The sequence below is a fragment of the Syngnathoides biaculeatus genome, chromosome 10 (genome assembly GCF_019802595.1).
Source record: "Syngnathoides biaculeatus isolate LvHL_M chromosome 10, ASM1980259v1, whole genome shotgun sequence".
Classification (NCBI taxonomy): Eukaryota; Metazoa; Chordata; class Actinopteri; order Syngnathiformes; family Syngnathidae; genus Syngnathoides; species Syngnathoides biaculeatus.
Window position 1 is genome coordinate 15,287,380 of NC_084649.1, and position 13,952 is coordinate 15,301,331.

Here is a 13,952-nt window from a genome sequence, read left to right on the forward strand (position 1 = left end):
ACCTTCATGGAGCCAAGGGACATATTTTACAAGTGAAAAATCTCACAGCACACCAACAAACAAAGAGTGCACAAAAAGTGGATACATAGATTATTGAATGTACTCCCTGCTATCTAATCAAAGACCATTTATGTCTTCTGTCTGTCTGTCACTATGCCTCACTGCCACAAATAGATGAAGGAAAAAGACATTTCTTCTAAATAAACCATTTTTTGACCAATTACACAAAATGTGATAATTTCCCACAGCACACCTGAAGAGCGCTCATGCCACACAAAAGTGCCCCAGCAGACTGGCGACCAATCACTGCACCATGCCACTTTGTCACCACCAACACACTCCATTAAGAATGGAGGATGAAAGGACAAAATGTTAAGTACAATTTTGGTTTGTGTTTACATTTTCTGAGTGGAGAGCAAATACTATTGTGTTTTTATACAGAACAAAACAATTGGGAGCATTTTCGTGGAGGGTGTCTGAGTTAATTGAATTTCCACTCGTTCCATTGGGGAAAGCCGATTTGAGATAAGCGTGTGGTCACAGTAAATTAAAACTTGCATCTTAAGGCACCACTCTGTTCTCAAGCCATGATAATATATATATATATATATATATATATATATATATATATATCCTCACAAATCTTCTGTTTTATGGATGGTAACTGAGAGATACACAGGGGTACTTTCTGCCATCAAGTGAGAGAACATTTTATTGGTCAGCCTCTCACTATATGTTGCTGACATATATATAACTTGTACTAGATAATGTTTCGACTGGATAATTTCCTGCAACAGATCTGATCATCTTTCATGACCCTCAGGTGACGAAGCAGCATCGTCGCAAATCACTGATGTATTGCAACAGAAGAGCAAAATCACAAAGTGAAGCAGAGCCCACTCACTCGAGGTCTATGGCACTGTCGATTTTCATGAAGTCCTGTTTGGCGCGGAGCAAGATCTCGGGCTCAAGCCTTGGTTGTGAGAGGCAGCGGCGCGGGGAAGCGTGGAGGGGAGGGTGGCGAGGCACAAAGGCAGATTAGAGGTTAAGCACACTGATACACAGTGAACTTTGGTATATGCATTACACCCACACCCACACACAAACTTTTTAAAGAATTTCACCATTTAAGTATCAAGGGTGATGTTCAGACATGATCACTGAAATCATCAGATTAGTGGTGCAGATGCAGATAGCGCCAGCCCAATTTTGTGTGTGTGTGTGTGTGGTGTGTGTGTGTGTGTGTGTGTGTGTGTGTGTGAGTCTAAGCAAGTTAGCGCGAATGAAAGCCAACAGTTTGTCTGCCATAGTGGAAAAGGCAATGTGGTGCTTTTCTACACGTTAGTAATAGACAACTATTGAAGTAAGTTCTTTACTTAATGTCCTGACTGATCTGCCTCTCGAGACGGTGCCGACGCTCTTCCAGCTGCTCGATGGGGCTGTCTTCCGGGAACTCATAGGGGGCACTGCGCATCTCACTTTCGGCCATGCTGCTTTTGAACAGCTCCTGACGTCGGCATCAAAAACAGTTGGCGGTCATATATCGGGAGCAAAAAACAAACAACGAACCAAGACCTCTGCCGAGGATAAATCATTTATCATTGCCAAAGTCAATGTTGCAGACAGTCTATAATCAAAGGAGTTCAAGCGTCATCTACTTGCAGGAATACATATTACGACTATAACGGGATTTCAAAACTCCCACTCAAAAATCAAACTGTTTAAGATCAGTTTCTGCCTGCTCTCTCTGGTTATCTGGCATATTTGCTATTAATCAGTAATGTTGTAAAACATGCTTTAAAAAAAAGGTACACGTTTATTTGCAAATGAAAACTTTTCTGAATGAGGATTGTTCTCATATTACTGTGATTTATTTTAATAATAATTTATTTTAATTTAATAATTTTATTTTATTTTAAAACCAAAAAACAAACAGAGACTTATTTTGAACGGTGTACTGTAATTCCCGACCTACAAGCCACGACTTTTTTTTCACAGCCGCTGTGTTAGTTAGCGTTAGCGCCGCCGTGTTAGCATCAGCACCAACGCGCTAGCGTTAGCACCCCCGCATTAGTGCCGCCACGTTAGCACCCACGCTAACGTTAAACTCTGTGTACCGAAGCTTATCACCAGGTGCGCTCTGTAGGCCGGGAATTACGGTATTTGAAATTATTGTCCAGTGTACTTGAAGCTGTTTTATTCTCATAAAATTTGTATTTTGTTCTCAATATACTAGTTTTTAAAAATGGTTACCTTTCCACAAAAATAAAACTTCTGTATTTTATGTCAATTTATTCACAATTTTAGTCCCGTAATTCTATGACTATTTGAATAATGTAAAAAAGGTGATTCAGGAAATTAAGTACAAACAAGCCATGTCAATGAATATTTAGCAGAGGTTCGTTCTCACCTCTGCAATCTCTTTGTACTTCTCTTCCATGGAGGTTCGTAGGTCAATCGGTAACTGTTTTATGGAGACAGGGGTTCCTGGGAGGGAACGCTGAGACTTGAGGGGTTTGGGCCCAGATACACCACACAGATCTGTAGGCAGACCAGGTACACGGGGGACCGATGAGTTTTAGGTAGACGTGGTAGGGTTGTTTATTATTGTTAAACTGTCGTCATTATACAGAAAATTAAGGATTTTGTCCTTGTAAAGGCAGGAATTTTCGGTGCTGCTCTTGTGTTGGATGATGTGAGAATGTGCATGTTGCAAATCCAATGTTTTGGCTCGGTGAATGCGAATGAAACTCCAAGGGCTAATTGGGTCGGGGGGGTTCTAGATCATGGTTAAAATTCCAAACAATGACAGTCACTTCAACTGCTTCAGTGACAAACAGACAATGGGCAATAAACTTGACAACAGAAAAAGCTGACAACTGTACAGTCTCTGACACAAATAGAAAACCATATTATTGCGGTTGACCTGAGATCCAAATCAAAACGTAGAGACTCATTTTGACCCACTGTGCTAAATAGTGGACTTGGGAATATTCAAAGTATTAAGCACAAAAAGTACAGAACTCTACATTAGGGCAACAGCACCCATCTAGTACATAACTCAGTTGGGTCAAAACTGAAGAAAAACGAGAAGCAATCATTTGTGTCCTTCTGTAAAGAACATAATCACATTTAGTTTTGTGACAGTTTCATAACTAAAAATTGTCCATAAAATGAGCAGCAGCAATCATTTGTGTCTTTATGTAAATAACATAATCGCTTTACTTTTGTATAACTAACAATTGTCCATTTGAATTTGACTGTACAAAGTAAACCACAATGTGTGAACCTTGTTCATGTTTAACTGTGCAACTACCGGGAGCAGAGCAAAATGAAGCCTTGAAATCACAAAGCCTTTAGAGGGGTTAAGACCCACTGCAATACAGCATGGAAATCCATATGAAGTGTCCGAAATGTCACTCATTCAGGAGTAGGTACACACTTAAAAAAAAATAATCTACCCAACTCACAAGCACCTGAGCTTGACACAGAGGAGTTTTCAGTTATCTCGACCTGCTGCTAACAGATGGCAGCGTCCACTCCAGACAAATGCAAAACAACGGAAGAAAACTACCAAAGGCCACACAATTTATGTCTTCTTGTTTAAAAATAAATAAATAAAAAGACAGCAAGGTTTCCATGAAAGTTTGTAGCCAGATATGAAATTCTTATGGAGCCGATGAAAGTGACACGTTCACCCACTATAACAGGTGACTGAAGTGATGAGTCGAGGACAGTGACACCGTAAAACATGTCACCACATACAGAGTCCTCCTCAGTTTAGCATCCAGTAATCCCCCAGCTTCCCCACCACAGATGATTCTTGATCCAGCGACCCCGACACTATTTCTCTCTGTCACATCATGTGACTGTACCAGGGGGACACATCCATCCCAGGAACAGATGCCCTACAAACACGAAAACCTGTTTCTGCAGGTCATGGATGACTGATTTTCCAAATCCAAACCTAGAGATGGATGTTTTTTTCCAATGCCTGAAGCTCTGTTTTGAAAAAGACATTGCCCGGTCTGTAAACAAAACAACGTAGGATGTCCTTGGCACCAGTTTACTTTGCACAACTCAGCCGAGTAGTCCAAATTTCTTGTTTTCATTCCCTCCTTTTGCTACAACCATAGCGAAGTCCTCACAGACATTTCTTTGGTCTTTGTGTGAATGTGTTGCTCGGACTTGACGAAGCTCCTCACCTCAAAAATGTTGTTTGTTAGGGTGCATTTTTTTTTTTTTTTTAAACAAATGCTCCAACTCCTCCATCCTAACGCGTTTCAGGGAGCTGATCTGTCCCAAAATAATCCTCGTAACACTCAAGCTGAAAGGCCCCATCAACCAGTCTCAGCAGTGGCATTTTGTTTACTCAAGCAATGATCACATAAATGTTGGGAACAAACATTTTATACTCAAACACAAAGCCAAGTTTGTTGTTAAAAGCTTGTTTTCTTCCACTAGCATGGGATAGGGTGTCCAAAATTTGACTGGTGTATGAACTAAGTGTACCCCAAATTGCTGTATATGTGGAACAGAAAACTGAAGAATGAATCCCATTAGTCACACATTGTTAAATCAAAATAAGCCAAGAAACGTACTATATTTAATGGAAAGTGTCAATTATATACACAGAATGAAAACAATTCTGAGGCCACTGCAAGAGAGTGAAAAAAAAAAAAAAAGAACTTCCGTTACAGGAAGTCTTATCTAATTTTTCCACTCGAGTTGTGATTGGCTTATGGCTACTGATTCAATCAACACTTATCAAAAGGTGTGACATTTTGCTCAATGCCCACTCAAGAATAAATGGAGGTGTCACCGTACAGAGAGCCTCAGGCCTCACACTCGCAGTGTCGCGTCTGCGTGGAACTCACCCGTGTGTCGCCCACAGCCTTTAACCCGAGAGTACACAGAGGCAGACGGAGTCATGCTAGGTAACGAGAGACTCGCAGCATTTTATGATCCACGCAACCACTTGCGAGACAAAGACAAGAACGAGTGTACGTGACAGCACTGCCACGCATCTTGGGTGAAAACCATATAATCACTGACACACCTTTGTGCTCACACTAGCCCTGCTCGACTATTTCATTGAAAATATGCAGTTACATCATGGCCGAATCCAACTCTTATTATGCAAAGTACCTTGATGTATTTTCATGAAACCAGAATTTCAAGTCAAATTTTGGGAAAGAGTCAATGGGAAATGTGGGAGTCCAGTTTTTTTCCTATTTAAGAGAATTTTTTTTTTTGCAACTTTACTTGTTCATTACTTACTACTTAATGCTGACTCTTAAGTAAAGATTCCCGTTGACATATTGTTCTGAAAAGCATGTATATGCCACAATAGAGGATTTAATGTTAAGTGACAATGTCAAATAATTTTTCCTTTAATAATTTGTTTTTTTATAATTGTAGTAGAGCTGCACTGCAATGGACTTAAACTGCTACTTATGTGGCCAAGAAGCGAAAGGGTCTTCCATTGATAGAAACTTGACTTTTAATGACTTTGTACTTTTGAGAATGTACATGCAGTTTAATTTAGTTTCAGTTTAAAGTATATTCTATGATTCCTTTTCTTCTCTTCGACGCCAAGGAAAGACACAGGTGCTCCTTAGCAACCAAAGATGAGAATAAACCTCCACTTTGGCTCCCTTGTCTTAAGCATTATTTTGCATGCGGACAAACGGATGATGTTTGCCTGCTGAAACTCTTGTTTTCAAACTGGATTTGCTAGTAGTGAGGACACCATTCTGTTCACTGTCTGAGGAGTTTTGGCAGGAAGCATTGTCACAGCTAACGTGACAGCCTCCCCAAAGAAAGAGTAGACCACAGATCAGAGTCTGTCATATGCCTTCACAGAATACCAACACAAAAATCACATGACTAGCTGCTCGCATAAAAAAAGCTCTGGCCATCAAAACACTAATGTGTCATCTTCTCTCTAATGAGAGCGATGTCAACATTGGACAAATGGGAAACTGACTGGCTGCACAGACTTGCAGCATGCGTGCTCATTATGCTCTGAAGTGATTAAGCCGCTGTGGAGAAACCGCAGCACCCGAGCAGATGCCCCGAATGTCCACCCACTGCAATAAACTTGAGCCCATCAAGCTTTGCTAAGATCAGCATCATAGCAACAGAGCAGCCTAGCAAACGCATGACGCAGCCGCCTCTTCCATATGTCCTTCCCCATAAGGGAAACGGGCTGTCAGCAGATTACACGCGAACAAGAGTTTCCCAACACCTCATCGGGGGCTTGTGTAACATTCCGTGAGTGATAAGAACCTTCGGTGTGTAGCATTAAGAAGGCGCTGAAACTTGTAGAACAGTATTCACGTCATCACAACAGTCATCGTGAAGGAGTGCAAGTTACAGTACCTCCTCTGCCCTGTCTTGTCCAGCTCTCACAGTTACTGTTGGAGTGGCCTGGTCTGAGCTCCTGCGGGATGCTGGGACATTTAGGGAGGCCTGGGACAGTCGATGTACCCTCCCCCGCTGGCCCGGTGCAAAAGAGAGAATGACAGCAAACAGATAAGAGTGAGGGAAAAAAAGGAGAGGAGAGTCAGGATACTCTCCTTCCTAGGACATACGCTGCTCTAGCACCAGGATTGCACAATGTCCCCTCTTTTTCCTTTTGGTTTCTCCTGTTGTGCTGTCAGTGTGGTGGTGATCTGGTTCCCCCCCTCTTTTCTCCCCGAGCCTCTCTCACTCTCTTGCTTCCTCCTCGTGTGCCTTTCGGCTGCTTCCTGGATTTCACCGGTTTGCAGCGCATAAACAGCACAGTCTTGAAGCTGAGCGGATTTAAATACTGGGCTGGGAGATACCACGTGGCAAAAAAGGGTGGGGGGAGGGACTAGGATGAACCACCTCGGGCTCCATTGTGCTTTAAAAATGGAGCAGGCCCTCACCCTGTGGCCCCTCCCACTCTCCTCCCCTCGCTCCTTTTTCTGTAACAGCCGGCTCATGATTACATAGATCATACTTTATTTCTAACGCGGAGATAAGCTTATTAAGTGTACTATGTTATTTATGAAAAAATACGACTTCAAAATTAGTTTATTTTATTTAGTTTATCTTTGGTACATGATTGTTTTCCCTCATATTCATTTACTTGAAGCCAGGGGATCTCATTTGTTTACACTGCATGGAAGTCTCTCACCTGAAATGCTCGATTTACAGTTATTCATTATTAATTGTTCATTTGAATTGTTGCTTTTAATCTGTAATGTCATCAGACGTTATTATTAGTATAGGTGTGCACATCTAGTTCCATGGTTGCAAGATTATGCGTACATACTAATGTTGGGGGTTTAAATCTAAGCTGAAGCCTTCCTGCGTGCTTGCGTGGGTCCCTTTCCAGGAAAATGGCACCTTTACTTACGTAATTAATTTGTTTCCGGAAGTCTTTTCATCGTGTGATTTTTTTCATAAGTAGAAGCGCTTTTTACATGTAAATAGCCTAATCCGTTCCAAGACCCCCCCACCCCCCTGACAAAAAAGCATTAAAAGTCCGCGCACACAACTTCATTCCACTAAAGTTTCTTCAGCAAGATGAATAAACTTGCAGTAAACACAAACAAAAAACTCACCAAAAAGTTGTATTTTAGCAAGATGTGCTAGTGTGTGATTCGATGACACTCGAGTGTCAAAGGGGAAAAAAAAGAGCATCACACAGGTAAAGATTGAGGTCCCTCCATGCCAGTGGGATGCCAGGAAAATGCTGGGTGATAGGCAATGGGAAAGCAGCGCTATCAAGCCACTTTCAAACCAAAACACGGGATGTTTACATGCAGTGGAATTTGGGGGCTGCGAATAGCAGCGGCTATTTTTGCCTTTCGTATCCTGAATTTTCTTTCAGATCTAGTGAATATTTTTCCGAGGAGGCGTTTTGTAACCTGAATTTTTCATTGCAAGAAATGCTCGTAAGTAGACATACTACTGTACTCTGCAATTTGCTTTGCCCCCCACATTCCAAAAACATGCGTGTTAGCGTAATTTAACACTTTAAATTGTCCTACATATATGTGAATGTGAGTGTGAATGGTTGTTTGTCAAATGTGCCCTGTGATTGGCTGGCAAAAAATCTACAGTGTATGACCGAAGTCAGCTGGGATAGGCTCCAGCACACCCACAACCCTCGTGAGGATAGGCGGTTACAGGAGATAAATAGATAAGTGGTCATGTGTGCTCGCCCTTCTCTATTCTACATGCAAAGTTAATTTTCCCCGAATGTGGTATTTTTTTATAGTGATACTGTTTGGTGTTAAGAGAGTTACTCGACTAGCACAAGAGAGGCCTAAGCGCAGCATTACTTCCCAGCGGTCTCCTACGTTTACACACGCTCTTTTTCAATCTGTGGGTAAGCACACCACCAGAGGTTTGCACAATATGAACTAAAATAAACAATCCCAACCATAATTAGCACCAACACAATGTTGACTCAGATGTACAAACACAAATCATTCAAAATTTGTCGTGATGATTTCACTTCTTTTCAACACAACAATACATATTTTAAAAAGATGAGAGAACAAAGTTGCAAATGAAATCTCTGTACACCCAAAATGAAGTTAATGAATGCCAAATGAAAAATCAAATATTGATATCCATCCATCCATTCCCTAAGCAGCTTATTGACGATAAGGGGTCAGGGGTCAGGGGAGAACCGGAGCCTATCTCAGTGAGCTTCGGGCGACAGTTGGCCCACACCCTGAACTGGTCACCAGTCGGTGACAGCGCAGATATCAAGACCATCAGTGAGCGGGAATTGATCCCATGCTGTCCGCACCAAAGTCAGGCATGTATACCACTACACCATCAGTGACTCAAACATTGATATGAGAGTTTGAAAAAATTGAATATGGCGTTCAATCAATAGGTGGAGCACTGCATGTCCGTATGCAAATATTTGACTGGCCATGGATGATTGCAAACCAAGCAAAGTAGCAGTTACGGCCACTTACAGCTTCCTCGCAACCATATCTGTCGGAGAAAAAGTTACATGTTTTAACCTTCCCGAGATCTCCAATAATGTTATCACAAAATATGCATAAACTGTGACTTGTGGTAGCAAAGTCAACAAATGACTTCACTACAGTTGATTTAACTTGAGGGATATGCTGCATCCATTACAGAAATTCATTTTAAAACCTTTTTTAACATCAATTTCGATTAATATGTTTACTGTCAACCATTTTCAAAGCAGAATTCCCCATACTCCCAACCATTTTAAAGCATTTTGTTTTATATTTTAAGATAACCTACTGAATATTATTTTCTAATAATGAGTACCAAACCAAGCTAATGAAAAAGTAGACTCTTCTCTTTCACCAGAAAAAAAGTTTGTTTCTGTTTTTTTCCATTCTTTCGTAATCGGCAGTAGAATTGGGAACATGAAAAGAAATAATTTAGTCACTGGAGTATTAATAGTTATTAGCATTGGAATGGTTCCATTTCTTTGTTTTTGTTGTATTCTCTAGACATCTGGGTTTGAAATCAAAATATGAATATGAGAAAGACGTTCATAATACCAGCTTTCATTTTATGGTATTTACACAATAGAGCTCATCATCATGCCACACGAAATTACCCAATATCTAACTTCATATAGTTGATATGAAAGTTAAAAGTTAATATTTATTAATTTCAATTATTGTTCCTTTGTTTTTCTATCTACGCAAGTGGCAAAACAATAAAATGCTTTTCCGCGAGTCGAATTAAACCATGTATCCGCCTCATACAACAAAATATGTCATGGTTTGTGTTTAACAAAACAGACCGACACTTCACACTAAATAAGTAAATTTGTCAGTAAATTGAGAGATTTATTATATCGGAATATATCCTTTTTTTGTGACATCGTTTACATAGTCGTGTGCTATGATATTTTCTAAAATGTGTGCATTGACTCAATAAATGTTGAGAAACACAGATCTAGACACTGTTTTCCCAGAGAGCTAATCAGTGGCATATTGGAATCGCTGAGCGTTTTTGTCTCCCACGACAAGGAACAAAAACAAGCATTGCAGCAGGGCGCTAATCTGGAACACTGCACAAAAATTCCCATGTGAATTCACAGCAAAATAACACGCTGTGACACTGACTGTTATCTCTGCACTTTGGATCCAACTCTTTGGGTTCCCTAGACGTTTTACTTTCTCCACAGCATATGAAACACAAATGCAAACTATATTACACACACGCGCATTGACACTAGCCGCGTAGCTCCACACTGAAGGTTCTGTTTTTGTAGACTCCACAACATGAGTTGGAGGGAAAATTCAGGCATCTTCAAGGCTCGTTGGCATGTTTGCCAATGCGGCTGACGCTGGGCGTACTGATGCAACGCGCGTGTGTCCCTTGACATTTGCCTGGCACATGTGACAATTTGGTGACTGAGGGCTCTATTTTCGCAAATGGCAGAGATCTGCATCAACAGCAAAAAGTGGCGTAGACCCACCCGTCAGAGCTAAACTGGGCAGTGTCGGCGGAGTGCGGGTGTGCCCTTGGAGATGCGCTTTGTAGAGAGAAATCTTGGTGTCGGAAAGTCCGTCTAAACTAACCCCTTCACGTACAGTATCTACGTTTTGGTGCAGAGAATCTAATGAAATTTTGGTGTATTTGATTGATCCACATGCAGGCAGACAGAGACACGAGCTCCTCGGACATGTGTAAAATGCGCGATTGCCGGAAAGGGTGTAGATCAATGAGGTAGGCAAACATATTTAAGTCGTCAGCATTTTATATTTAACACACACGGATCACTGAGAACTCATCCTGATATACAGACGTCACCATGAGAGACTAGTTGCACCATTTTTAAAGGAAATGAATGAACATGTTTCTATTGGACAGGATTGAAGTCAGCTACATTGAGGTATGTAAATGATGTCACCCGCTTAATCACGCTCTTTCGTCACACCGGGCTATCGACAATGCTCAAGTCACTGCATGGGTCCCTCACGTGAGACCGTCATTGCGACTCACTTAAGGAGAATGAATAAAAGAAGCCACTTTGACTGGCATTAATAAAGTTGTCTGCGTTCACCCCCGTGAGGCACAGGCAGACACTTTTTTTTAAATACACCCGTTGCTCTCCTCTACAAAATTGCAAACATCCGGTTTAACCCGCATTCCGAAGAGTTACGCCAAGCATAATGCTGGACTTGTGCAAGTCTTGAAAATAGAACCTAGAGGGTCACACATTGCCAAAGAAACAATTTCAAACATCTCATGCGTCTTCTCTGTGCCGCTTTCACTGTAGGTGAATATTGTAGCCATCTTACATGACGTATCTCAAGGTGACACAAAAAGTAACAGATACATTAAGACTAATGGTTGAAGCAGTAAAAACAACGTTGCATCACAGTGACGGATCAAAAGTGTTCTGGCTGGACCTAAAACTTCACATATACTTGCTCTTCACCTAGGAATAAAGAGAGTATTCTAACATCTGACATCCAAATCACTTTTACTGACAACATTGCCTTGAATCAGTTCACTTAAATCACCACAGCTTAAAACAATAAAGTACAGGGCACCACTGCCCAGTTGGGGTTCGCTATTCACAAATTTGTGTTTATATGATCATCTATTTGGTGAAAGACTCACCTATTTTCAGTTTTTGTGCTCATTCTGTAATGCACTAAAATGCTAGCACGTCAGCAATGCCCTGGTTAATAGGAAATAGGAAAGTCGATTGATGTTAGAAAAGGATGCTACATCTTGAGTTTTATAAGATCTTTGTATTTTGGGTAGGTGCTAAGTCAGCGAGCGGAAGCTGTTAGCGGAAGTCATGGAGAGGGTTCAACACGTTTATGTTTTTTTAAATCAGATAATCTGTAATCTTTTTTTTTAAGGGCAATGTTATAAGTTGAGTTTTGGAATCATATTTGGAGCACATTTATGTGTTAAACTATTCAAATGAAATTTTAATTTTCACCTATGAAATGTTAACAAAGTTCCTGGAAAGCTTTTAATTCAGAGACTTTGACAGCTCTATCTCATCTCTGAACTGGAACTTCTTTTTAAAAGTTATAATGTTTCTTAAAACTCCCTGTAGAGTTATAAAATGTTTTATAATGGTGTCAATTTGACTCGAGAAGAGATAGTTTGAATTTCAAAATCCCACAAAAATCTGAGTTCAATTAGCGTTAGATTTCTGAGGGGCCGCAGTATTCTATTGAAATGCAATCACATTTGGTGTTAATTAAATGGACACGAATCCACCATATAGCCAATTACAATAAAACATAAAGCTGATCATGCTCATTAAGGAGAGGACATACAGTGCACTGAATCTATGTACATTACTGTACACTATACATTCACATGCCACTTGACTCAAGTGAAATGTATGTTGCAATAAATATGGTACCGGTAAGCCACAGTTACTTGAACCCGCTGAGATGACGGGATAATAAAAGGTCAGACTTCAGCTGACATGGTTCATTTGATTCTCACTGGCAGCACGGTGGAGCAACTGGTTAGAGCGTTGGCCTCAAAGTTCTGAGGACCAGGTCTGTGTGGCGTTTGCATCTTCTCCCCGTGCCTGCGTGGATTTTCTCTGGGCACTCTGGTTTCCTCCCACATCCCAAAAACATGCAACATTAATTGGAGACTCTAAATTGCCGTAGATGTGATTGTGAGTGCGGCTGTTGTCTGTCTCTATGTGCCCTACGATTGGCTGGCAACCAGTTCAGGGTGTACCCCACCTCCTATGATCGGAGTTATTTTCTTGATTTCAAGCTGCAGAAGTCAAGCGTTAAGAGTGACTCACCATAAATAATAGATGGCACTGCTGTGATGGTACCAGGATGTGGACACCCACTTTAAAGCACATTGCCGCCACCCACAGGATTTCAGTCAAAACAAGGACATGGTGTTGAAAATTCCTCAGGCTTGCTTGGTCCCTACTGAGTGCTATTGTATCTATGTTAGAAAAATGCTACATTTTTGATACAGTTCTTGTTTTGGTTGTCACTACACTGTGCAAGTGTACATAATTTTGCAGTTAATGAGTGTAAAATGGTTTGTGTGAAACAAAGGGAAGGACCTCTTAAGATCACAATAGAGAACAAAGCAGTAATTCAAGTAGACGATTGAAATTCACTGCACTTCCGTGTCAAATTCTTTAATAGCCTCTATATATAATTACATGAAGCGCAAGCTCCAAAACTACAGAGAAACATCACATATTCTGCTTCATGTGACCCCGAGGGGGGTCCCGTCAGAGGGAGCCTCCTGCAGATGTGGAAACTGACATCCACGTTCCCATCCAAAAACCATCACTTGCATAAGAGAACCATTTCAAAAGCAGCGGCGCATTATTTGGAAGCCCGTTGAGATTGCGCAAAGGATCGATGCTGTTATTTTTATACTAGTAACAGCTCAAACGCGAGCTACCCAAGAGACAAAGCAGAAGATGCATCCATGGTCGACCAATTAACATGAAAATTACACTAAGACTTTTTTCTGGTCCACACGTGACTCTTACAACGGACAAGGCATTCAGACGGTTCAGCCGAGCGACTAACTGAGAGCATGAAAATAGCTGCCGAGACCTCTAAGTTATTTATTACTGCAGCAAAGATGGACTTCCTCCGCAAATATGGTTTTGTATCTACTGCAGAACCCCCTCCAAACACACAACATTGCACTTGGCCAAAGCACTCAAGCGCTATCCTGTGCTTGGAGGCGGAGTACACCTTGGACTGGTCCCTGGTCAATCGCAGGGCACATAGAAATAAACAACCATTTGTGCTCACGATAACCAACCTAAGGGCAATTTAGTCTCCAAGTCATGCAAATGTGTAATTGCTTCAACGATGAGTTGCTGTTGAAGTTTTAGCAGGAAGTTAAGCCTCCATTTGATCTGTAACGATCACATCACAATAACTAATATGATAAAAGTATGTGCAAAACCTTATATTTGACACCTTAGACAA

The 13,952-nt window shown here is 41.1% G+C and overlaps 1 protein-coding gene across 6 annotated transcripts in view; it reads right to left on the bottom strand.

Annotated features, from left to right (window-relative positions):
- The window catches only part of LOC133508126 (AMP deaminase 2-like), a 29,861-nt gene that overhangs the window by 10,918 nt on the left and 4,991 nt on the right, over positions 1-13,952 (bottom strand). For 3 of the 6 annotated variants that reach the window (XM_061833896.1, XM_061833895.1, XM_061833894.1), the window contains 4 exons: positions 6,385-6,501; positions 2,411-2,541; positions 1,377-1,507; positions 905-973 (listed from right to left, as the gene is read on the bottom strand). In XM_061833896.1, the coding sequence (XP_061689880.1) occupies positions 905-973; positions 1,377-1,507; positions 2,411-2,541; positions 6,385-6,501 (448 nt within the window). Of the gene's footprint in view, positions 1-904; positions 974-1,376; positions 1,508-2,410; positions 2,542-6,384; positions 6,502-6,596; positions 6,789-13,952 lie in introns of those variants that run through there. The other 3 variants (XM_061833897.1, XM_061833899.1, XM_061833898.1) reach the window with 2 other exon arrangements.